The sequence below is a fragment of the Gallus gallus genome, chromosome 18, assembly GCF_016699485.2.
Source record: "Gallus gallus isolate bGalGal1 chromosome 18, bGalGal1.mat.broiler.GRCg7b, whole genome shotgun sequence".
In the NCBI taxonomy this organism is placed as follows: domain Eukaryota; kingdom Metazoa; phylum Chordata; class Aves; order Galliformes; family Phasianidae; genus Gallus; species Gallus gallus.
This window is the reverse complement of record NC_052549.1, coordinates 6578454-6605079: the sequence shown is the minus strand read 5'-3', so window position 1 is coordinate 6605079 and position 26626 is coordinate 6578454. Positions and strand designations below refer to the sequence as shown.

Sequence of the window (26626 nt, the reverse complement as noted above, 5' to 3'; positions counted from 1 at the left end):
CCAGGCTCCCCATGCTGCCTCTGTCCTGCTGTGAAGGGTGCGGGTGGGGAAGCGGGTACAGGTGGGGGTTATGGCTGCTGTGAGGCTGCACACCGGAGGATGTGTGCCAGGAGCTGCTCAGGATGAAGGTGTTGGGCTCCTGGAGCAGCAGGAGGATATGGCTATGGCAGTGAGTCGCTCCTTTGCAGTGCAGGGTTAGGAAGCTGAATGGACTGCCTATAAATCACCCTGCCATTCATCGTGGAAAACCATCCAGTGTTACCAAGGAAAAGCATACTAGGAATACAAAAATGGGAAAGTCAGAGCTGCTGCCATCCCCCGCTTCCCATTCCAGCTCCTATTTCTGCCTCGCATGCCGGTCTCCTTGGAGACACTGCTTGTTAGTTCCCTTCTCTCACAGCAACGCTGTTTGGCATTAACCTTCCCGAGGGGCAGCCCCCAGCCTGGAGGAGGGCTCCAGGGGCAGATCCATGCCTGGCAGCACCAGAACCCACTCCCCACTGCTGTGGGTCACTGCTCCCCACACTGTGGGTGCTCTGTGGGCACAAACCCTGCCCCAATTTCTCCATCTGTGAACGGCAGCAGTAACTGTTACACAGCTGGGGTGTCAGGTTGAGTTAATTAATATTTATGAAGGAACTTTAGATCCTTCCATGGGCAGTGCTATGGAGATGTAGTTAATTATGAATTAGTCTGATTAAGTATCCGTGTCCTGGAGCGCACAGACACAGCCATGCTCCTGAAGAACCCACATTTCACACTCCTTCAGTACTGAAGGATCACTGGAGAGCTCTTCCTTACCCCAAAAATACACCTCACTGCTGTTGAGTTCGTTCTGAGCAAGGAATACAGGCTTAACACCCACTCCAGGGCAGACGTAATTACACCAGAAAAAAAGTAATTTGACAATAAGCTTTATTTTGCTTGTTGAAACAATGTGTGCTAACCTGGCAGAAAACCTCATTAATTAATTGAGGCTCTGTTTACAGCTGATGGAGAGAGGCAGTTTGTAGGGACATGCCATCGAGTCTTCTCCATTGCAGACAGGACTCTGTAAAAGCTGCATTTTTATTTATATACCTCTGCAGAATAGAAAATCGGGGCAGCTCTTGTAAAGCCAAGTGTTTGGTCCCTGGGGTATTGAATAGAAGGCAAATGTCTGGCATCAGGAGGCCGGGTGTTTGTTTTGGGAAGCAGAGCTGGCCGCGCTCCCAGCACTGACTCTGAACAGCTGAGGAAGAGGCTGGCTGGGAAGAGTTCTGTTGTGACGCAGACGGGGGAAAGCCAGGAAATTCAAAGCTGGGGCAGAGACTGCTACCTTAACTCGTTCTGGCATAGAACGAGTCAGTTCTATGTCATAGAAGTCATAGAAGATAATTGGGAAGTGTTAACACCACATCCTTGGGCCGTGTCTTTATGAACTGTGCTGGCGGTGCACTGCTTGGCAGGACAGCAGCTCCACCGGCTCTGTGCAGTGGGGTCAGGGAGCTGCTTGGGGTGGGAGCTTCCAGCCAGCACTGAGGACACAGCTCAGCACTGCTGAGCCTGTTTGTGTGGCTGTCTGGGCAAGGTCGGTGGCCTGAGAGGACACATGCACATCTGCTGTTATCCCTACCGTGCTGGAGGGAAGAGGGATCCTTTTTCCTTCTCTCTAGCTAGCTCTGTCTCACCAGCTTTGCAACGTGGCACATCCCTGGGGTTCCTTTCTCTTGGGATTTTGTGTTCTCAGCGTTACAAAAGTCCAGCTGCTTCTTTGGATAGCAGTTAAATGTTGTTAGGAGGGTGCAAGGTATTATTATGGCTGGGCGCACCTCTCCCTGTTTTGCCTAACAAAAATGCTTTGCCCACTCCCTCTGCTGAAGGTGATGACATGGTTCTATTTCACTGCCTACTTGATCCTAAACGTTGGTGTGCACTGGGAGGGAGCATCCTCCAGCCAGGTGCATCACATCTGGGATGGTGGACAGCAGAGTTTGGAGCAGAGGGCAAAAACAGGCAGCAGCATCAAAGGGCCTGAAGCATTCCTGCCTGGGTGTGCATCCCTCAGGAGCAGAGCAGCCGTGGCATAGGGCCTCAGCTTCCTGTATTGCTGAGGTGGAACAGCTGCCTGTGAGGAGGCAGGAACCAGGGAGGCCAGATGGCTGCTGATTTTCAGCGCAGAAGGCCAGACATGCTTGCAGGATGGAAAGGATGCAGGAAAATGATGGAAGCCGGGCTGTGCCCTCAGTGCACCTCTATGTCCGGACTCTTAGCAAAATCTTGCTCTTACCCATGGTAGATCAGGCCCAGCTCTGCTCGGTGCTGCCCAGTGGGTGTACTGCTCAGTGCTGGGACCATTGTCTGCACCTGGCCAAATTTTTCATCCTCTGTTTCAGCACTACCCTGACAGATTGGCTCTACACCTGCAGGGCACAGCTTTGCTGTCTTAGCAGATAAAGCCCCCGTGACTCAGTGTCATGGTATCTTGAATTTAACTCCAAATTCCCCCCCAGCTTGATTTCCTCCCCTCCTTGGGATTGCCTCCTTTCTTCTCCCCAGCAGCTCATGTGACAGGGCAGATGTCCTGACAGCTGTGTGAAGCAATTGCCATTCTGAGCACTGTCCTCCAAAAAAGCACATTCTGGAATCCAGTGCCCCATGTCTGAGCCCTGGTTTCAGGTCCAACATATCCCCTCCAGCTGGTTTTCATGCTCTGTGTTGCTCCTTGTACAAAATGATCACTAATTGCTCCAGCTAGCAAATTGTTAAAAGACAGCTTTTGGGACCTCAGAGCCACCTGTGGGTTTGAGGACAGCTTTGCTGAGCAGGAAAGGCAGTGAAGGTTAAGAGCACCCTGAGGCAGCACTCGCTTTGTGTTCTGCTTCAGTCTCAAGCAGCTGTTTTTCCTACTTATTAGGTGCAACGTTGGACCAGGCAGTGTTTTTAAAAGCTAATGGAATGAACAAAACCAAGTATTTGTTCCAATTGGGATTTGTCTAATCCCTCTTCTTCTGACGTCTCTCCAGGAAACATAGAACATGAAGTGGTAAGCGGCAGCTTCAGGCTTTAATTTGAGCCCCCCCTGAGAGGCTGATGTCCCCTTTAGCAGAGATGGCAGCGCCTTCCCAAGGCATTCTTGCCTTACTTAGGGCTTGGTGCAATAACAGAAACAGCTGCTTTGTTTGTTTGGAAGACTTCAGTTCTTGGCAAGCGCTTCGTTGTCTGGGCGGTTCTGTGCCCTCAGCACGAGGCTGCGTGGCTGTCAGCCCTGGTGCAAAGGGGATGTGTGACACAGGGCCTGGGCTGTGCCCTGCTGAGCTGAGCTCCTGCTGCTGACAGCCTGCACAGCGACCTACGCATGGCGGGAGGCAGGCTTGTACACAAGCTGTAAGTCATCAGGTCTCTGCCACTGCCCTTTGCATGTAAGGTAATAGCAGCCCTACTTTCTTTCAACAGTGCAGTAATTTGTAGTTTGACAGCAGCTTAATGAAACTCCACCGTTCTTCTCTCTGGAATTTGAGAACTGACATGAAGAAGTCCTTCTTTGACCTTTCCCTCTTGGCCCCTCCTGGAAAATTAGTGCCTTCATTTTAATGAGCTCAGAGAACTGGGGAGTTGGAAGAAAAAAAATCAGCCTCAAAAATACCTCACCTCCTCTGGAGAGTGTCAGGACACGTTTTAGATACAAAACTCTTACCTGACCGGGCTTGTGCTCTCCTGATGTTGTGCCTTCTGCAGCCAAGCTGCCTCTTGGCCCAGCCTCTGCTGTATGACGCACATCCACGTGTGCTGTGCATGAGATATATTGCAGCATACAGACCAGACCTCCAGCTGTTGTAAATCACCCTGGTCTTTGCTCCTCTCTCTATCACTTTTGCAGTTAAATCTAGATGGCAAAACGGGGGCCACCTATCAGTGCACATACACATACATCCCTGCAAGGCTTCCAGGAGCTGACAACATGCTCGTATGGCCAAAAAGATGCTGCTGCCTGGCTGCAAAGCAAGAAACAGCCTCACGTTTTCAAACCAGGCTCCTTCTGTACAAGTGATGCAGTGACTGGGATGTCAAGGCAGTGCAGAGGGGCAGCAGCTCGGGGTGCTGAGGCTCAGAGGAGGAGTGGAGCTGGGGTTCTCCTTGTGTGAATACATGTTCTGGAGGTGGTGTCAGTGTGGCCAAGTGGGCTCTGTGACTTAGGAAATACAGCCTGAACTATACACTGGAGTTTGTACAGCTTTGGACGTTGTGTAAATAATGGTCTTTTGTAGTAACACGCACGCTATCTTGTGTACACATTTATTTAGCAGCGAGGCAGAAAGCTTGGAAGAGAACCATGTTTGCAAAGGGTTGTAATGGCAAACGTTTTCTTCTTTTGCTGATGTTGGGCAGCACATAATAGAAGTCGATACATAATTGAAAATCTGTAGGAAAGGCAATTTATTCTATCAACAGCAAATAGAGATACCAAATGGGCTGGCTCTATATGTTTATTTGCAGATTTTATTAGCAAAAATAGATGGTGAAGTGAACAAAGTATAAACAGAGCTCGCTCCTTTGGTGCTTCCTGAGGTCCCAGCATGAGGAAAGTGATGGCAGTTGCCTTGGCCATGCCTGGTGTCAGCCTGCTGCAGCTGGCAGGCTCTGAGGGGTATGATTTTCAGAGCAGGATGGTTAATGGATGCCAGCTTTGCCACCACTGAGTGAGGAAAGCAGCTGTTTCGTACAGTCAGGTAGCAGAGCACAGTCACCCCTGAGTGGAAATATTGCGTTATGCTCACCTGGCTGTGGCGCAGTAAAAATGATGCATGCCTCATCTCCCCAGGGACTTCACAGCCAGGGAGGTAAGGCCCATTAATTAATTCCCCTGCCGTCACAACAAACCCTTCTGGCAGAGGACAAAGCTGGCCTTGGAGCTGCAGCCATGGGGCTGTGTGAGGTCAGGGCTGGGCTGAGCTGGCAGCCATCCTGCGGGGCTGTGCAGCCATGGCTCTGCAATGTGCCCCCGTGGGCAGGAAAGGGAGGCCTCTGCCTTCATCTGTGTGAGCATCCAAGGGGGGATGGCTGACATCCCATTGTCCCCTCCAAGCTGGGACCTCGTTTCTGCATGCAAAAGTGCCCAGTTGGTGCAGACGCACTGTAGCCCATGCTGTGGTGTGCTCTTTTTTGGCAGCCTGATGCACTGTGAGCAGGGAGCCTGGTTTCACAGAGCTTTGGGCAGCAGGTAGCTGGGCTGCTGGGGAAGTGGTGGAGTCCCCATCCCTGGAGGTGCTTGAGGTGTGTGGACATGGCACAAAGGACGTGGTTTAGTGGTGGGCCTTGGTAGCTTATGCCGGGGGTTGGGTTGTGATGCAGAGACTGAAGGGCCGATGGGCAGAGCTGGTGCCCCCAGGTGCTGCTTTCCATCCTCCCTCTGTAAAGCACGAGCTGCAGGTGGTACGTGCTGACTGATGCAGTTTGGTTTAGTTTTTCACTTTTCAGCTTACAGGAAAAGCTGGTTTGGGGCCATAAAGCTGCCTGCTGAGCAGCCAGGATGAAGGTGTGTTGAGTCTCAGCTATGGAGTGGCTGTGGGTCATCCCCTGCCACCTTGGTCCTGCTGTGCCACAGCTGGGTTCAGTGTGCGGCTGCTCTCTGAATCAGGCATACTCATCACCTGCAGCAAAACTTAACAGAGAGCTGTTTGGCAGCCTGTTATTGCTGGGGGGAGGGTTATGCGAATGGGATTTGTGAAGGCTGTCCTACAAATATTTGCTCTCTGCTCCTTAGCAGCACAGGGATACCTAAAACAACATCTCCTTTTAAGGTCTCATTCTTGTTACACAAGTCTTGATCCAATTCTCTTGCTGTTACAAACCTCTAGCTCTTTTGGCTTGGTTGTGTAATGCGCAGCTCAGCTAGCTTTGCATAGCACTGGGTAGAGGTGAGAGCCTAAAGGTCACCTTTGGATCCCCAGCCACAAGTACGGCTGTGTTTGTACCTTGTTATCGCAAGCACCCATCTGCATGCCATGAGCATCTGAGCAACAACACATCCCCTCCCCATGTTAGGTTAGGACTGCTCTGCTCTCCCAGGATGAGATGGGATTGTCAAGAAGGCTTTTTGTGAGACCTCCCAGTTTGGATGAAACCTTAGGCCACAAAATGAAAAGTAAAGAGCAAATGAAATATTGAATAGCTGCTCCAAATTAGAACGTAGTCTACCCAGTGTGTCGTTTTTCCTGCAGGAAAACTGCAGTTTGATGATGGCATCATGTACTGTTCCATATTAGACATATACAGAAGGAGCAGGTTCTGCTCCAGGCATATGCCAGGGCTGTATCTGGTCCTGCAATGTATACAATTGATCCTGCGAATTGCAAACGGAAGGATGGAGAGTGGGGTGACCTCAACAGGGAGGAATGGTCTGAGCGTGTATCGGGAATTCCCAGGCTATGACCTGCCAGTTCTGCAGCCTGGCTTCTGGGGAAGTACAGAGAAAACGTATTTTGCAGCGTGGCCTTCCTCCAAGGCTTTGCATTCTGTTCCCAACAATGTGGCCTTGCAATTTTATGTCCAGAAGCTGCAGATAAAAAAGTTGTACATTCAGTGCAGCAGAACAAGGTAAGCCCTGGCAAGGCAGGGTTTGCCTCTCCTCACTTTGCTTAGAAGGAAGAGTTCCTGAAAGCTGTGCTGTGTATGCAGTTACCCCCATTTCAGCTCTTCAGCAGGAGCGTTGCTTGTTATTTCTTGATTTTGTTAAGCTGACTTATCTTCTTCTTGATCGTGTTGCTATCAGACCTTGGAATATAGAGAATAGGAATGTGCAGTCTTGAAAACCAGCTCGAGGCATGCTGTGCCCTTCTGGGTGGCTGCTTGCCCATCAGGCACCCAACATCCTCCCACCTCCTGGGGCTTCTTCCTTTGGGCCTTCCAGCAGTTAGATGACAGGGCAGAGGCTGCTGGCTCCTACACTGCTGTTTCATGGCCACGTGGGGCAGTCGGACACCTGGTCAGGACAGCTGGCTTCTGTTCATCTTGGCTTTCACTCCTGTGTTTGACTTTTCTAAAACATTGAGAGAAAAAGCCATGCAGTTCAGGCAAACTTCTCTTAGAAATCTGAAAATGAGAGACTATCCTATTGGAGTGAAGTTCCAACCATTTATCCACTGGCAAGAAATCAATTTGTTTTCTTTCTCTAAATATGTTCAAAATCTCTAAGTAGTCCAAATGGGATATGGAAGTCATTTTCTCTCAGATGACAAATGACAGGGTAAATTCCGCTCCCTCTGCTCTCTTTAGGCTTGACCTAGAGCTGATAGGAAACAATGAGAGTCTTTCCTTTAACTTAAATGGATTTTATGTCGGGCCCATTAAGTAACAGCTTATTTCACTTCATTGATTGTGATGTCAAAAATGAGGTATTGAGTGGCATTGCGGATGGCAGGCACGTCTGCAGGGAAAATCGCAATGGGAAGAAAGGAGGAGAATATTTTGCACATAAATTCCATGAACATTGATTAAAGATGTTCTGATTTGCCTGCAGAAAAGGACCGAAGGGTAGGTCTGTTTTATTCTGGATTTGGTGTTAGTGTGAATGTCATCCATTTACTTCTGAGACACCAAAAATGAGTATGTGTATAAAACAGAAAAGAGAAATCATTTGTTCTGCACGCATAATGCTTTGCTTTAAAAAAAAAGGAAAGAAGAAGGTTAACATCCCTGATCATCTCTTCTTCAGTCCAATTCCTATGAGCCAAAACAAACAGTTATTTGTTATTTCTAAACGAGCCTCAAATTCTGGGACTCTGTGAATAAGGCTTCACAAAGGAAACACTACAGAATCAATATTTGGAAGCAGGATGTTCACTTTGTGAAATCCAAGTTCTTTGCCGTCATCAGCTCCTGACTCAGAGCTGTGCATGGCTGTGGCAGGGCCAGACCTCCCCTCCTTCCCTGCCGCTGTAATCTCATTTCAGTCACGCTGAGCATCTCCAGGCCTTGCCGCTTCTTCATCCAAGCACACAACATCCGTAAGGAGGAATGCTTCACTCCTACAGAAAGTTTTCTTTGTATCATAAATCACCGCAGCCCTGCTGGAAAACATTGCTGCTTGAAGTACACGTGGGGTACCTCATGAATCCAAATGAAACCAACTTCATAATAATGCCTGTATCTTGTTTAGGAGCTTAACTCTCACTAGTTTGAAGTCCCTACATCAGAGAACAACCAACACGTTTTCTCTCTGTATTTTGGTGTAAGTTTACATTTTCTGTTACATATATCATTGAGTGTGGGTTTTTTTTTTTAATAGAAAATTCCAAAATTTTAATAGTCTTAATAATTCAATCATTGCTTCCAGAGGGATTCAATGGCTCAACAAATGATTTAAGTAACGGAGTTATTTTAAGACCCTGCTCTCTTCTGACACTTTATAGCTACCCGACTCATTTCCTACTGATTGACCTCATATTAAAGATTCCTACCGACCTGCAGTACCTTTATATTATTCCCCACCATAGATCCCTGCAAAATCTTGAGGGTGTGTGGCCATGAAAAATACCCTTTTAACAGAAATACTGATAGAATGAAACCTTCAGTAGATTTTCATTATCTAGCATAACCTAATCTACTACAAGGCGCAACCCTCTAACATCACTTGTTTTACTTGCGGTAATTCTTCTCTGATATCACTAAGTAACGCTGTAATCTCATTTCAGGTTTAATGCTGGCAGCAAGAAGGCTGTGATATCAGGTAAATGTTTGTGCTTCAACATTATTTCCACTGTGTGCCAAGGAGCCAGTCCCTCTTAGACACCGGTGTCACCCTGGAGATGCTGTCCAGGGCAGAACTAATTCCATTAGTGTTTGGAAAGCTATTTATAAGCTGCCTTCAGCAGGATGACCTTATTAATTAGGCTGGGGGAAGGCTGAGGGAGGGAGAGGTGCTTGTTTCACAAGACCATTGACGTGCATCTCAGTACAAGGTTCTTCTCCTTCACAAAGATTGTCAGGAAAGGCAGCAATCTGAGCCAGTTTGCAGCAAGGAAAAAAGAGAGATGTTCATGTGGTGTGCAGGAGCCTTGGCCCAAGGAGGCTGCGCCATGCTGAGCCCCAGTGCAGGGTGTTTTGCAGCCACGTGTCCCAGCACATGCCAAGTCTCCCTGGGGAATATGAGTTGCTTTGCAGCATTGCAGGGTTGTGCCCAAGTGCTTTGCCTTGGGCTCGCTTGGGACCTGTTGCTGTCCTGGTCCTACAGGTTGTGTTATTGCAAAACCAATTTCTGTGCTAGAAACTTGAAGAATAGAATTTTCTTCCAGAATTGTGTCAGTAAATTAGGTTTTACCTGCCAAGGTCTTTGTCAGACTGCATTTCTGCCATGACCATGTATGAGGCAGGCAGTGACAACCACGCTTCATTCAGAATTTGTTCTCTAAACTTGAGAAAGGGAAGGAGCTTTACCTCTAGAGCTCCTAAATCAAACCTCAGGGAAACCACCACCCTCCTCCATTAGCACGAAGACTCCCAAGAAAGGAAGTCCAGATTCTCAGATTTGTTACAAAGTGAGAAGAAAGCAAAAGATGTTTTTCCCCTCCCTTGCCAGAAGTGCACAGACTGGGAGCGGAGAGGAGTTTCACCCGTCAGACTCGTTTCTCATGCCTCGTTAAGGCCCCGTGCTGCTCAGCTTGCCTCTCTGCTGTGTTACATCGACTCAGAGCTTCTCAAGCCACAGTGTGCCTCTCTGCTGCTCCGACAGAGCCCATCACCACCAGCAGCTCCGAAAAGTAAGTACATACTTGGGAACATTACTTAGCAACATCACTGGTAGATCCATTTGGTAGCACGGATGTATGCTTGTCTGTTATCTGTTCAGCAAATCAAGAGACTAGGTATTATGCAGGCTGATATATAAACAAGCTATCTGTGCCAAATAGCTATAAGAAACTCCGATTTTGTGTGAGATGTTTAGTGTAACCTCCTGACAGAATCTGATTCATCACTGACATCTCATGTGGCCCTTAAAATTTCACCTTGGCTGGGTAAAAGCAAGCTTCCACCAACACCCACCTGTTGGCTTGATAGATCTGTGCAACCCAAGACGTTCTTGTAATAGAATGAAATCTGCAAATTCTGTAACTACAGACCCCACTTTTGTGTCCCTATTTGCATAATCCCATAAAAGCTGCCCAAGTTCTGATTCAGTAATGACACGTTTGTGTGCCAATTTAATGCTCATAAAAGCATTGAAGAATGAACATCCAGGAGAATGAACTCCTCTGTCCCTAGACAGCAGATAGTTCCCCCAAAGGCTCTGCAGGAGCTTCTGTATGGGTAAATTTGAACTAGAAATAATAAGGGCAAACCACACAGCTCCTGTAGTCACTGACTTCACTTCCGAGACTATCAAGAACTGCAATTAGAACAGATTTGCTATGCAAACACCTTCTATGAGGAATCAAACAGGGATTGTCTCATTCATCCTGTAAAATCCATCTTACAGATATCTCACACACTGGTAAGAATTAAATTCCTTTTGCCCAATGAAAAAAACAAGTTAAATTCCTTATTAACAAGCTCTTTGCTGTTCATTTTCAATGTGATGAGTCTACATATGAGTGCATTGATCCTCTTTCCAAATGCACCACAGCAGCAATGCAACCAGTAAGGAAAGTCCTTCCATCTTCTCATGACCCCGACTCACCTATTAAAACACATTTCTGGCTAAAGAGACTATAACATATCTGTAGTCTTGAGAACTCCTTTGAATCAAATGAACTTGTATTTGAAGTTGAGGGTTTTTTTTGCTGTCGTACTTTGTAAATAAGAGTAATCAAACAAATAAGGGGTTTAATTCCTTAATTCTACATGCTTAATGCCAATTTTAGGATTTATATTGAATAGTCACTTGATCCATAATAAGAGGTTTCTTCTGTTCTGATTTTAAAAGAGGCACTCTGAGTCACTGTATCATAAAAAGCAATTACAGAAATGAGTTCAACAAGAGTCACTGGTACTAAAAAAATGTTATTGGTCAGGATTACGTTAAAGATATCTATGCTGAGTAATCCAGTGGTATCCTTAAGAGACGTGGAGATTCAGTTAAATGCATGCTTTGTCACATTTTTCCCAGTCTCATCACAGCTCTCACAGTGGCTGGTGGTCTTCACCCAGTTCCACTCATTCGAGCTTTGTGGCTTGAATGTTCTCCTTGTCAAAATAAATAAGTTGGAAACAGTAATTTTAACTAGATCTTGAATCTGTACATCTTTGATGTTTCAACAACAGGAAGCTATGTCAGTTGTTGTTTTAGAGATCTCACATACTGTGAGATCTGTGACCACAGAGCAAATGTGGGAACGAGAAAAAGCCTCTGTGACACATTTACAGGTAGAACCAAATATGAAAGGCAGTGGCAGAGGCCCTACTGAAGTCCAGATAAATGACCCCAGTGAGTGGCTTTTCTGTTGTCTACTGGCGTGGTTACGCCATCATAAAATGTGACAAGGTTGGTTGGGCAGGACCTGCCCTTGGTGAAGCCATGCTGCTTGTCCCAAACCAACCCTTTCTCTCCCATGTGCCTTAGCATAGCTTCCAGGAGGATCTGTTTTGTGATCCTCCCCAGCATTGAGGTGAGGCTAACAGGTTGGTGGTTCCTTGGATCATCCTTTCTATCCTTCTTAGAAACGAGTGCTATATTGCCTTTTTTTCAGCCATCAGGGGGACATCACCTGACTGCCATGATTACCATGCTCCTTTCCAGCCCCAAGTTCTGCCCTCACCTTGGAGCAATGGTCTGTCTGCAGGCTGTCCTGGCCCAGCCTCAGTGAACACAGCAGCAAGCCCCCGTAAGACTGAAAGCTGCAATCCCTCCAGCAGAGCTTACTCCATCCTGAAAGGAGAAAACCCAGGGGCAGGCAAGCCTCATGGGGGCAGTTTACAAAGCTGCTTCCACTTCACTGCTTGCTCGCTCGCAGTCTGGAGGAAGACTTAGTAAAAGGGACCCAGAGTGGCCATGAGAGGTTGGATTGAGTTTGACCACCAGCCAAGTGACAGTGCTGATTCCTTCTGGCAGGCAGAGGTGGCAGCTCAGCTGGGGGTAACTCCTGCGGCAGCTGCAGGTCCCATCTGCCTCCGTCCTGCAGAACCCACTGCAGTGCTGGATGGTTTATTTGCCTAACGGTGGTTTGCTTTGGTGTGCCTGCACTATTGCTTTTGTTAGGGCTGGAACTCTTTGAATCCTTTTGTAAACAAGATCTTAGATTACAACACAGAAGCTCGAAGAGAACTTAATATTCTCCTAATGAGGAGAATGCATGTCCCGATTTGTACCATAGTGGTATAGGCAATACCACATTATCTTATGGAAACATTCTCAACACCGTTTCTTCACTCACGCCACATAACCCTTGCTTGGACAGCTGTAGGGTGTGAGCAGATAGGGATACCTCAGTGGCATACAGCCGGGGGAAGGAAGAGAGCCGCCGGGTTAGCAGCAGCAGTGCAACGCGGCAGTGCCGGAGCCCAGCACCAGCACCCCGCTTCCCTGACGGAAGGGCCCTTTCCGCTTCTGTAGTTCAAAAGATCGGCCTGTTTGCATTGGCAAACCCTCAGCGCTCAGCTTCTTCGGGTGAATCGCAGAGCGCACAACGCCTGAGGTGCGGCACTGCGCGGCTCCGCCCCGCCGCTGCCGCCATGTCCCCCCGCCATGGTCCCGCCTCAGCCGGGCTCGGCGCGGGGCGGGCCGGGCGCTGGGGGCGGGCCGAGGCGCGGGCCGGGCGGGCTGCGGGGAGCCCGGAGGGCGGTTAAAGCGGCCGCCCGCCCGCCCGGCTCTCGCTCCTCGCCGACGGACGGTTTTGGCCGTCGCTCCGCGCCGCGGCGGCCCGCACGCCAATGAGGGCCCGGACTCCGGCCCTCGCCGCCTCAGGAGCCGCCCGCAGCCTCCCGTCCCGACCCCCCGCCCAGCGCCCGGCCGGGGCGGGCGGCTCGGACCCATGCGGCGGCTCCAGGAGCGGTTCCGGAGGTGAGACCCCCCCCCCCCCCCTCCCCCTTTCCCTTCTTTTCCCTCCGTGCCCGCGGGGTCCCCGGGTTGGGGGCGTCGGGGTAGTGCGGCTCCGTCGGGCGGAGGGGCCCGGCCAGGCGGGCGGTGGTTCTGTTGCGGGCGGTGTGTTTTCCTTTCTAAATGGGTGAAGGGTCACACATCCGCCCGTGCCCCACGGACCCGCCGCGGGGCCCCGACCTGTGGCTCTCGGCCCCCCCGACTCGGGCTGCGGAGCCGCCTCGGCTCCCGGCACCGCTTCGGAGCGAGAGCCGCTGCCCGGGCAGGCCGACGTGCGCCGGGTTTCTCCCTTCAGGTGAACGCTCCGCTGCGGGGCTGCGCTGCTCGCCCCTCCCGGCTTGCTCGAGAAGGCGAAGCGTGAGCGTTAAAAGGGAAATAAAACTGAAAGGGAACGGAAGGAGAGGGAGGCGAGAACGTGATCGGACCTCTCTGCACGAGGCTTTTATCCCCGCGTCCCGCGCCTTTGTGCTGCGCTGCGTGGAGAGCGCTCGGGGATGCGGGCGCCTTCACCCGGTCTCGGCTCTTAGAGCAGAGCTGATTTCAGTGGGTTCTTAGCTGTATGGGAAGTCTTACACGTGTGTGATTTCGTTGATGTTTCCAAAGAAGCGGGCTGCTTCTGCATTGATGTGAGTTACGTCTGTGGCTCTGTTGTTCAGCGATGGAGGAGATGATGTGGGCAGGGACCAACCACAGGTAGATAGCGGCTACAGGACGCGCCTGTGGTTGGAACTGCGTGGGCCGAATTCACAAAGAGGAGACATCTGCCGATTTGGTTGAAAACGAATCATCATCAACCTGACTGTAAAGCTGTTTCTTTCTCTTCGAAATCATACCTACGTGGGTATCGCTGAAACACAGCGGCGATCTGTCTTGACCTGCTTGTGGGGTTTTTTCCTCTCAGAAGCACAGAGCCTCGGCAGCATAACGAATTGCTTTGGTGTCTAAATTTATACGCCCACTGAATGCGTGCTGCTGCTGTCTGCGCGGAGTTCTGCCCGCCCTGTTGCTGCTTCTGGGGGTGTGCTGCTATGTGTGGCTTAGGAGGTCTGACTGGCCTTTCCTGCTGCTGGAGAGCACGAGAAAGAAGTGATATAAAAAGGGACAATGTGCTTTGCAGCTGCTAGAAGGAAGTGTGAGTCCTTTTGAGCTGAGTAAAGGAAGCATGCTTCCTGACAAGACAAAACGAAATTAGATCTTTGTGACTTGATCAGTATTTGCTGGTTGTTTGTTTTCTGATGCCTTCCTCGCTTCATGCATCAAAGGCTAATTTCATCAGCAGATGGGATCCAGAATGGAAGAAAAGCACGTTTCAGTGGCTGTGGGAGTCCAGTAAGGTGCTCTGTTCTGTAGTCACAACAGTAACCTTATTGTTTTAAATGAGATGATCAAGACTGATTATATATTTTTTATTATTTAAGGGAGATGTTTGGCATTACTTGTAATTAAAGGTGCACGTGTGAAGTCCTCTGAAATCTGGTGTTCGTTTTGCCAGGATAAAGTTACCACATAGATAAATGAATATTTCTCTGAGGGCACAAACAAGGGTGAAAAAGGCCTTTTGTGTAGATGATGGGGAACAGATAGCTTTGTTAATGCCTTTGTCCTCTTCTCCTGCTAATAACACTGTCTTAACTTGCAAGAATACCAGATCCTAATAAGAGACTTTTCAGAAATGTTTGTTCATCGTCCTAAAACCTTCCCTTATGCCAGGCCCTGCTGTGAAAACGATCCATCACCTTTTCTCCTGAATAAATATAAATGAAGAGGAAAAACTTCTAAAAAGCCCTCTAATGGATAATGGGAGGTCCCATTAGCAGGCTGCCTTCAATTATTAATAACCTTTTCAGATGATAATACACAGAAATGTTGAACAACGGAAATAACCAAGCTTATTCCTTTGTGTTTTTGGGGGTTTTATCCTCTCACCTCCTGTAAGGCTCCCACTGTGGCCCTTTGAGGCATGGAATAGCATTCTACACGTGGGAGGTTTTCTGTGACTTCCATCGTGGAGTGGAGTGAGGGCAGTGATTGTGGTCACTCTGCTGAGCCAACAGATGCCTTTATTTCTAATGCCCTCCAAACTTGGAAGCAGAACTACGTAAAACCAAGCGCTGCATCTGTAGGTGATGTGGAGATGGTCTTCAGCTGCTGATGGAGATCTGTGCAGGCAGCAGAACTGTTTTCCAATGTTCTGCAAGGCTTGATGTGACTACAGTTCCATTCTCCTCTTGGAGCTGGGAACAAAGTGCTATTCTTCACTAGCAAAAAAATGTCTGTTTTAAACAATGTATTGACTCCCTTGGAACTGCTCCTTTGCAACAACAACCTTCTGCACTGGCTTTTTTGTGAAGAAAATTATTATTTTTAATAATAAATTAGTAGTAATAACATATAATTAGTAAGAAATGTTAGTAAGGGTTGATTTTTAATTTTTTTTTATTGCCATCATTTGGAGATCATGGTACTGTTTTTCTTTATCAAGGCTCTCAAATCACCTTAACAAATTTTCACATATCAGCTTAGCAAGCAATGGTTTTCTTGTCAGATTGATAAGTGGTTTGTAAACCAGCAATCTCATATCTGGGAACTGCTTGTGCAGACAGCAGGATTCTGGTGGGTTTGGTTGTGGTTCCTCTCACTGTTCTCAGTGAGTTCTCAGTTCTGAGCATACCGAGATGTGTTTGTAGAGCTGTTCCTGCCCTGTTGGATACCTGTGTGACTGGCAGTGCTTAGTTTTACAGTAGTCTGCAGTACCCTGGAACACAGTACAAGAACTTAACAAGTGAGAGCATCTCTGGTGTGCGGCAGCAGTCTGCTGGGATGCTGTGTGCAGCACCGTTGCTGCTGCAGGAATAGAGAGGAGGTTCAAGTTGGATTGTTCTGAGGTGCTGCAGAACTGGAATATTGCTGCAGAGCCAAGAATTTCCTTCAAAATGAGTAACCCTTAGCAGCAATGATGAAGGCCATAATTCAAGAAAATTCGGAGTCTTTATTATGTAGTTATAATAGGAAATAGTTAATTCTTCCTTTCTCCAAACAGTTGGAGAAGAGGGAGGCATGACTTCTGTATGTATCTTCTATAAAATGAGAAAAGTCTTGATAGCAGATAACCATCCCCAACAGTCACAGAAATGCTTAACCTGTATTTCTGGTGAGGGAAACTTGAGCAAACTTGGAAGTTTAATAACAGTTACCTTAAACATGTCTGTACTGATATTTGTAATGTTACTGGGTTGGAGATAGTCCTTCATGACATTCCAAAGATGGTTTATTAAAAATACTCCTTAATTACTCCACAGGTTCATGAACCACCCAGCTCCAGCTAACAGCCGCTACAAACCCACTTGCTACGAACATGCTGCTAACTGTTACACACACGCAGTAAGTGCATTTCCTTTTTCCTTTCTCACATAGGGGTTTCAGTAAATTTGTGTCCTGTATGGATAAATACTTGCCTTAGCCCACTTGGATGCATTTTTACAGTCTCTCTAGTTTTGTTACACAAGCTTCAGCCATAACAGCCCAGTAAATGGGATCACCAGCCGTCTAGATGTTTACCAGCAGTCACTGTTGCTGGTAAAAACAGAATTACTTCGGTTTATGTGTAGAAAAGCTAACTGAAGCTTGTCTCATGTACAGCATTATGTAAATATGTGCTTATTTGTCTAGAGAAATGAAGCAACGTCCTTTTAGTTAGCATAAATATGTGGCTTAGCTCCTAATCCTTGTATACAAATCCTGACCAAGAAGTTGCATTTGAAGATACCTGGCAGAAGTTGCTGTATTCCTCAGCAATTCTAGGCTTCATCTAGCTGAAAAACAGGCATTTGATATTCCTGCCTGACAGCAGCAGGTTACAGCCAAGATGTCCTATCAGTATTTTGTGGTTTGCTGCTGTTTATGGTGAATTTGTCTAATTACATTCTGAACAGCCAGGCTATATGCTACAGCATACCACAAGCTGTTCATAACTTGGGGATATGTTAACATCCCCTTTAGAGGAAATAGAGTATAATAAGGGGATTGTTGCTCTGTAAGTAAAGTTGTATGCAGTAAATAATTTTTAAAATCAAAATGTAAAGCCTTGAAATGGGAATCTAAACTGGGAAAGCACAATGGGTTATATGGGAAAAGCTAGGGGGGGGCATGCTTTTTTTCTCCTCTGTTACAGATTGTTTTACTGAATGTTAGAAGGTCAAGTAGTTGAGCAATTGCTGCTAGCCTACAATAGTTTTCAATTAGACACTGATATAATATATGTGTAACAGTGTTTACTAATAGTTCTCCATAGTCTTTCAAAGTTTTATTCTTAATTTAGAAAGTAATCAACTTGCATTGTATCCCTCGGGTAGGTATCAATTCTGGTTTTCTACTTCAATATGTGGTAGTCTGTTTAGGCAGCTGCTTGGAAAACATCAATTAGTAAATAGGAAGACAGGGTCCTATGTACAGCTTTGGGGTACAATAATGAAGCTAAGTTTGTGTAGCATGATAAGGCATCTTCAAATTTCTTACTAGAAAAAGCTATTTAAAATGTCTTGAATTTTTTTTTTAAGCCTAAACAAAGCACTGACCTGTCTTTAGTCACTAGGAGACAGGAAGGGCAGCTAAGCAGTTGAATGTAGAGACAGAAAAGACAGCACTGTGTTTAGAAGAACAGGAAGGAAACGGTATATGAGAGAAGCAAGAGCAGTAAGCCTTTGAGATGTAAGGTAAGCGAAGTTGAAGCGTTGGGGAGGGGTTGCTATTTCATACTGAAACTTTCTAGTGTATGCATAAGGTTTGTTAAATAAAAGACATTGTTTTATTCAGACCTTTGAACTTAGGCACAACTTTATGTTGCTCAAAGCTTTTCTATTGCCTCAGAAGGAAGAGCTATTCTTAAAATAAGTTAGACTCAATTTCTGCAGTCTGTGTGTGTGGGAGAAAAAAAAAGGGTAAATATCTCAAAAATGAGGCTTGGAGCATTTTCCAGGCCATTGGTGCATGGAAGGAGGGGTCTTCAAAATGTCAGAAGTGCTCTCATGATGGAAACGTCTTGGTTGTGTCTGATAGTTATTAGCAGTTTCTCTATTCTCTGTGTAGTGAAAAATCCAAGTTGCCAGTAGGCTTCCCATTCCGTGATGCTTTTCTCCTTATTTGTGAAGAGAAAATCCGTGAGTAGAGAGACGTTGTACTTGGTTTTAGGGCTACACTTCTGGAGCAGGAAGACTGAAATGGGCACCATTTCTCGAGTTGCTTCTAAGCATCACGTGATTATTTCTTTTTTTTGTTTTGGCTACTTATTGCTCTTTCTGTCTTCTTCCATTCTGAAGAAGTGTAGGGGTTACCTTTATGCTGTTAGCATTTCCCTCTCAGTGAAAGGCAAGTGAGAGAGCAACAGTAATACCACGCTTTGCCACAGTGGCTTCTGCATATCACTGTGTGACCTACGTGGCCTCGTGTGCAAAGAAAATAACTTAATTTTGGTATGAATATTATATATAAAAGTAATGTTAAAGGTTTTTTTTTTTTAAGCCATTCCATGGGGAAGATTGTCTACGGATATAAGGAAAGAATACAGATAAAATGCTGACCAAAGTACCATTATTCTCAGCAATCCCAAACAGATGGCAGTTAGCATGGAATTTGCTATGATGTTAATTTGGAGGAATTGCACTTTATGATGAAATAAATAAGACTTTTCATGATTTTTAGCTAATTTTGTTACTAGGAATGTTGGCAACTTAGACGTGCCATGTCATTCCCCTGAAATGACACAGCACAACCATGCTAGTTCTATTAGTTCTGATTCATTGACATTTTCTATTAAATACCTCTCCATTTAAAGGACCGACTGCTTCTCTCTTAGGATTAAGGTACCATTCTTGCACTAGAGAGTTTTCTAATTAAAATCTGTCTTGTTTTGTTCACCGGTGTTTTTTCTATGAGACAGATGTTAGATATAATGAAGTCCATTGACGACACAAGAATCTAAAGAACTTTTGTCCAGTTGACTGGAACAGATTTTGTTTTTAATCTAAGTGCCTCCTGCAAATATGAAATGAAATAACTGTCACATCTAATCAGTTCCCTGCTGTCTTAAGGGCTTTAGCCACACTTTAAATTGTATGCCATATGTGGAAAACAGGAGCAACTAATCTCCTGAGGAGTGAAATGCTTTAACCTTTCCTAAATTTGAGAGCAGTCCAGGATACATGTATGGAAATTTATGGTTTGTGACAAATGAGAAGCCAGACTGAAAGACTATTTTTGGCCTGAAAGTGCATGAGGTCAGCTTCCATAGACTCATTGCAAAACTCAAAAGTATTTTCACCTCTGGTCCAAATGCTGTAGATACAAGAATGCCACACTTCTCAATTGTATAACTGCACAGCTTTCAGCTTAAATTTAGTAAGCTTTGCAAAAAAAGAAGAGAATATAATGGTAATGAAGCTACAACCAGTATACTTCAAAATCCATAGGAAAAAGTATTGCTTTGTCTTTTTTAGCTCTTTTTTTTTTTCCTGGATTAACCAGCTGCTTTACAGATTCATTCAGTACTCTCTCCATCTTCTGAGCTGTAGCTGTGATGAGAGTCTCAATTTTTTTTGTCTGTGAGTAGATAAAGGACAGATAGTACTGGCTAGACCAGAACTTAGCACTCTAAACTAACAAACCTGTAATGCAAAGCAGAATTGCCATATTTGTTTAAACATTACTGGTTCCTGACTTTGTTTAGCATGTTAAGCAATGAAGAATTTAACCTGTGAAGTGTCTGAAAAGGAACTTATGCAGAATTTTTAATGCAAGAGCTGCCAAAGATTTTCCTTCATAGTCAAAAGAGACAGGTAGAAATGTCTGAGTCAGGAGGTTCTTTCCTTTAAATACTTTTTGGTTTGGTGTTTTCTTTCTGAATGAGACAAAGGTAGATGATGGAACTTGACCTGGAAGAGAAGTGGGGTTTTAAATGCATTTCCACATTGTGCTAGAGAAACAGGGTTAAAGCTGCTTGAGGAGGGATGGAGGGATATGGCAAGAAAAACAGGTTGGGATGCACTGCAACATCATTTCATGTTTGTGCATTAAGCATCTTTACCAAAAAAAGTCCCCATTTCGAGTACTGTGCCCAGTTCTGGATGGGAAGCCATGGGAGCAGGTCCAGAGGAGGGCCACAGAGATGATCAGAGGGCTGGAGCACCTCCCTTACGAAGACAGGCTGAGAGAGAAGGGGCTCTTCATCCCGGAGAAGAGAAGGCTCCAGAGGACTTTGTAGCGGCGTTCCAGTACCTGAAGGGGCCTACAAGAAAGCTGGGAGGGACTTTTAATGGGGCATGTATCAACAGGACAAGGGGAAATAGTTTTTAAATGGGAAGAGGGTAGATTTAAACTAGATAATAGGAAGAAATTTGTTACTGTGAGGGTGGTGAGACGCTGGAATGGGTTGCCCAGTGGGGTTGTGAATGGAAGCATCCCTGGAAGCATTCAAGGCCAGGCTGCATGGGGCAGTGAGCAACCTGGTCTGGTGGGAGGAGTCCCTGCCTATAGCAGGGGGTTGGAACTGGATGATCTTAAAGGTCCCTTCCCATCCAAACCATTCTATGGTTCTCAGTCTGCAGCTGATTTATTTGGTATCTAAAGCCCAAGTTCTGCAAAGCCTTTGGTTAATTCAGTTGCCATCTATTTAACTGCATATTTTAAAATATTCATTTTTTTACTCATTTGCTACTTCAGTTTCTTTTGGTCTGTCCTGTGCTTAGCCTCTATGCACAAGAGGTGCTTTAGAGCTCAGCTTAGGGTAAGATCAAAACCTTCTTAGGAATAGGAAGCAAAATGTGAAAATAGAAAATCTATCATTCCGAGAGGAGCAGGTAGCATATCCTAATCCCATATGAGAGTGAATGTGTCACAAGCAGGCATAACTTCATTGTCTGATACACTGTCAGAATCTTGACCCTTCTGTGTCAATGCACAGCTAAAACTCCTTCCAGCTGGGAGGCTGCCATCAGATGTGTACATATGTTCTTCTATGGTGTGCTGCAGCATTGTCTGCCCTGCTGTTCCAATACAGTGGGTGGTAGCTACATTTGCTGTGAGTAGAGTTAATGGCCTTTTTTTTTGGGGGGGGTTTTGTTTCAGTTCCTCATTGTTCCTGCAATTGTGGGCAGTGCCCTTCTCCACCGACTTTCTGATGATCGATGGGAAAAAATAACAGCATGGATCTATGGCATGGGGCTCTGCGCGCTCTTCATTGTCTCCACAGTGTTTCATATCGTGTCCTGGAAAAAGAGTCACTTAAGGTATGGCTGTTGCTCTTGTATAGATGTTTGACTCTCATGTTCGATGAGGTTTCAGCATTGTGTTTCTCAAGTGGCCAAAAGCTAGGAATTTTACAGACGAAGGTCAGAGTGGTATCTTGTACATAATCATAAATAAGAACAACAAAACAACATAAACCCTTGGTTCTGTTGAAAGAAATAATGAGCCAAGCTCACGTACAGCAAATGTATGTCTGCTGTGTTTTGGAAGGAAGAGATGTTGATCTATGAAGCCCTTGTGGCTCTTAATCTAGTAGTTGAGTGGGAAGAACATAACTGATGTGCATGGTGGATGTAATCCCATCTCAGACATGAGAACACTGTTTGGGACTATGTCATTCCCAATACCTGGAGTAATGCAGAGTTTGCCAAGAGAAATGAAATGGGATACATGACTAACGGCCTCGGAAGAAAGGCAGCAACAGCAAAACTAAAATGTGATGGGTTTTTTTTGACACCTATATAATTCTGGGTCATAAATTGGGTTTAACTCACAGTCACTGGATAACCATTTCTGGATTAAGCAGGGTTGATGTGACAGCTTTCTGCTTCCTTGTGAGTAGAACATATGGTGAGATAGAGAAAAGGAGAGGAATAAAAGGGTGCTCATCTCATCTCCTACGTGTCTTCCTTATGGCCTTGTGAAGTTGAAGTAAAGCAAACAGTCTTCTAAATGATTTTAAGATGTTATACTGTATTTCCCCTGAAGAAATTCCAAAATGTGTCAGGAAAATCCAGTGATACTCGCATCTGCCCTGCTGACTTGTTCTCTCCATTACTAGGACAATGGAGCATTGCTTTCACATGTGTGACAGAATGATGATCTACGTCTTCATTGCGGCGTCATATGCACCGTGGTAAGGAGTCTGGGGGGAAGAAAACCTCTAATTGAGAAGCACTCCGTGTAAACACTTTATCCGTGCAACTTTCAAGTTTCTATAGGAGTCTTCATAGATGTATTTGACCATCTTCTCCATTGCAAAAACACACATCATAATTTTGTGGGATTTGCTTAACAGAGAGTAGTTAGAAAAAAAACCCCAAAGTTGTTTGTTTAGATATGTTCCCATATCCCTCTTGGTGCTTTTATATTGATGGTCACATCAATATAAATATGCTTTTTGCCTCTTTATGCGTGCCCACAGTCTTCTCCCCCATCATGTCTAAGGTGCAGCTCTGGATGTCTATTTATATTAAGCCCCAGTATTCTTGTGTTAGTGTGCTCCATTCATTCATTAATCCTGTCTGTTGAAATCTTTGTGCTTCCAGGTTAAATCTTCGTGAGCTTGGACCTCTAGCATCTCACATGCGTTGGTTTATCTGGCTGATGGCTGCTGGAGGCACTGTTTATGTATTTCTCTACCATGAAAAGTAAGAATTGTTATTTGCATTTAACTTTAAACTGAGGCTTTTGTTTTGCTTTCTGAGCCTTGTGTCTGGCCTTTCACACATTGAAGAAAGACCTTGGAGATGGCAGAGATAAGTGATGAGAACAATGCAAAGTTGTATCTTGTTCAAAGATGCTCTGTCGTAATGTGTCTTTCGGCTATTTTACGGTCTTCTCTTAAAGTGGGGGGAGGGAGGTATCCAGATTGAAGACTTAACTTTGTTGCAAGAAAGCAGGAGTGAGAATGGGTGAGGTAAGAAAGATCAAATGATGTATAGATTATACTGTGACATAATACTGTGTATGTAGGAGGAGAGTTTCTTGCTTGAAATGTGTGTTCATCAGTTTCAGCTCTAAGTTCTGGAGCCTGATTTCATTACTTCTCAGTGGACAAGACCAACTGTTCTCTGTTTTGATGAGGAGCTACTGAGTTTCTTCTCAAATAAGAATATAAGTTTACTGAATGTTTTACTCTCACTACCTATTTAAGGCAAATTAATGCATCTAGGCAGTATTTAGTAAATAAAGTATTGCCTGCAACTCTAGCATGCAGAGATAAATATCGGCCTTATTTTTAGAATAAAATGTGCAGAAAGCTTTTTGAAAAGTTTAATGGCCTCATGCTAACATAAGATTGAATACATTTTCTTCAGTGTTGACTGTATATCACCTGAAACAATTCACTTTTGTTCCATTTTAGGTACAAGATTGTTGAACTCTTCTTCTATTTGGCCATGGGATTTTCTCCTGCTCTGGTAGTGACATCCATGGTAAGGAATGCAACTACTGACACATTACAAATACAGACTTTCCTTTTATGACTGGTCTAAGTTCTGGTGCAGCTCTGTTTCTTCTGAAAAAAATCTTAATTTTAGTCTACCATAATTATAAATGTTCTCTGCAGAAGAACCAAATATAGCCAAGTATATACTGGATTTATAGCTTCCATTCAGTGAAGTGCTTCCTTCCTTTGCTGAATCTGGGCTGCAGAGTAGAGATGGTAGAGCTTGGGTTCCAGATTTCATGAAGACACCTACACCGTGTAGAAAATGTTCTTTGCCTCCTTTGTGCCCCATCCCTAATATGTCCTTGTTAATTGTCAGAGCAATACTGAAGGACTTGAGGAGGTTGCCTGGGGAGGCTTGATCTACTGTCTTGGCGTGGTGTTCTTCAAGAGCGATGGAGTCATTCCTTTTGCCCATGCCATCTGGCACGTGTTCGTGGCCACAGCGGCTGCGGTTCATTACTATGCTATTTGGAAGTACCTTTACAGAAGTCCTGCAGACATCATTCGTCACTTATGATATACGTGTATATATTGGGGTGGGGGGAGAGCTGCACTTGGCCTCTGTAACAGTATTATTTGACTTAAGGAATTCGGGGAAATCGCACAGAAAAACTGCACTGACTTTGGTAGTTCTCTGAACACGATTACTGTGAACTGATGTGTGTGTGTGTCCTGGAATTGCCCTTCAGACGGCAAGTGCTGTAATAACAGAGGTGCTGTGCTGCAGTACTCAGAGTCCATTCCATGTTAGCAGAACTGGCTACCTGATGTTTACAAAGAAATTTTGTATTCTAGTTTAACTTTGCGATTTTTTAACGACGTGAACTTTTCTAAATTAATGATTCCAATGAAGTCAGTGCAATAGTGAAAATAGAACTCCTGATTTGAAAGCGGTTCCTGTCACCTTTCCACTAGCATTTACTGAACACAAATCACAGGTGAACAATGTACTTTTACCACTTCTCATCTTGATATGATGCGACTTTTATAGAAACTTTCCGGGGTTTTGTAAACTTTCAAAGTACATTTATTGAACTGAAAGCAAACAGCTGTCATCTATGCAGTTACTCATATTGCAAAATCTTGCAAGAAACGGTTACATTCCACATACTGTACTGACAGGCAAACAATGTACCTCTTCCAAGGGTTGTAGCATAGATGTAATTATAACCACTTTTGCAAACTAACATATAAATGCTCTTCTGCTGAGTTTTAATGTGATAATGTTACGCTCATCTATAATACCACTTAAACAGCACCTCAATTTGGCATTATCTGTGATGGAAATGAAGCGTGTTGGAAGAAATTGGCATTAAGTGGTTCTTCAGGATTGCCAGTCTGCCTTGGTGCTGTGCAATAAATAGGGCAGCAGTTGGAGGAAGGCGGCTTATCGGACCGCAGCAGCGTTAATGAGGGCAGCCAACTAATATGCCTCGATGCAAAACAAAGTTGGTAATTTCTCCAGAGTATGTATATTGGTGCTGTAATATTAAGGCTTCAGTTTTTCAAAGGGATTCTAAATGGGCTGACAAAACCAGTTCCCAGCAGCTTTCCCTGGGGCTTTGGCTGGTATGTGAGGAAAGCCAGGTCAGAGCAGCAGACAGCAGGGACCGAGCACAGGGAGTCCATGGCTGTTGGTTCTCCCCAGCACAGCCTTCTAGGGAGGAAGGGTGAAAGAACTTGATACAGCGTCACTTGTCATTCTGGGACTTAAAACACAGAGTAAAACTGGTCTTTACTTGTATTGCTGTCTTTCTGTACAGGAAAATAAAATGTGCTAGCAAGTCATGATTGTAGAATGTGCATTAGATGACCAGATGTAGAAGAGTCATTGTAATACCATTTATCTGATAATTGTTCTCTGTCCCACTATATAATGAATGTCTTATATTAAGATTGACTTTATCCTTTTTCTAATTTACTCAGTTTTTCATGTCAGTATTTGAAAACAAAACCAAAACGTGTTGCCTTTTTCAGATCTCGTTCTGAATATTGCCTATCTATCTTCCAACGATGAGTAGCAAGGAAGGGGCATTTTTCAAGGTACCACTTAATACTGCACCTAGATTTGCCAGGAGGGTTGCAGATTTTAGGTTAGATACTTTTGTAAACAGAATTTACAAGAGGGACAAACTTCAGCTTCAAGGCACTGAGGAGGAATTGCACAGTGTTAGCAGGTGAGTGGAGCAGCACTGCAGCAGGCTGACCAACTGCCCCGTGGCTATGAGCAGAGCGACAGGGTTGGTAGTCCATATTACAGCAGTCTCACACATTTGGATGCCTCAGTTTTTTTTAACATTGTGTCTATTTTAGTATTTTTCCACTCGGTGATTTCATATCTTTCGTTTAAACGCAGTACTGTTAAAACCACTAAAACACACGTAAAGGGTTCCTGTAGTCAAAAGTGAAACTATGGCTTGAATATGTTTGTTTTAATTTAAAGTTAATTTTTCATGGCATTGCTTTTTGGAGTGTTTGAAATGGTTTTTAAGAATTTCAATTCGCCAAAAATCTTTTGAATTACTGTATTCTAGTCAATATGATATTGAATGTACTAAACTAACAATAAACATTTTGTGCAATTTGGAACCCCCTTTGTTCTTGTATTTCTCCCCCCCACCATTTGTGCAGGCACAGAGGTGGTTGAGACCATCACCAGCCCTTGCATGGGAGCTCTGGATTGGGATGTGCTGACCCCTTCCTGGAGGTTTCTCTCTGAAACCTTTTGCTTTCTCAGCTCTTAAAACTGAGAGCAGTAGGAGTACAAATCCAGATGATTCCATTTGGGGTCGGGGCACCAAAAGACTTCATTTTCATGTGAATTTTGATCCATGTTGGGACCTTACTACTTCAGCTTTGCTGCTCTAGATTAACTTTCTCATTCATATGGGCTTTGTTCAAGTATGCTACCCTAAAACAGAACCTTCCTCTTACGCAGCGGTACACCTATAGGCATAAACCCAGACAAGCTGAACTAAAAGAGTAGTTGCCTGCAAACCAGTGTTTGTTATATCAATCAGCCTTTTGTGTCCCAGTCCCCACCCCTCCCCCTGAGCTCCCAGGGCTAACAATGGTGCTCTTTCTACTAATGCTTTCTGCAGTAACAGAGAGCAGCTTCTTCCTCTGCAAGCAAACGGCTTTAAAAA

General features: G+C 45.1%; 1 protein-coding gene across 5 annotated transcripts in view; it reads left to right on the top strand.

The window, feature by feature from the left end:
- Window positions 1–26069, top strand: part of MMD (monocyte to macrophage differentiation associated) — a 46165-nt gene extending 20096 nt beyond the window's left edge. For 4 of the 5 annotated variants that reach the window (XM_015279872.3, XM_046902025.1, XM_046902026.1 and 1 more), the window contains 8 exons: window positions 8673–8707; window positions 9557–9737; window positions 16309–16390; window positions 21128–21288; window positions 22089–22163; window positions 22576–22677; window positions 23394–23463; window positions 23797–26069. In XM_015279872.3, coding sequence (XP_015135358.2) covers window positions 8673–8707; window positions 9557–9737; window positions 16309–16390; window positions 21128–21288; window positions 22089–22163; window positions 22576–22677; window positions 23394–23463; window positions 23797–23997 — 907 coding nt within the window. In that variant the 3' untranslated portion in view covers window positions 23998–26069. Of the gene's footprint in view, window positions 1–8672; window positions 8708–9556; window positions 9738–12785; window positions 12974–16308; window positions 16391–21127; window positions 21289–22088; window positions 22164–22575; window positions 22678–23393; window positions 23464–23796 lie in introns of those variants that run through there. The other variant, NM_001030704.2, reaches the window with a different exon arrangement.
- The last annotated feature ends 557 nt before the right edge of the window (window positions 26070–26626 follow it).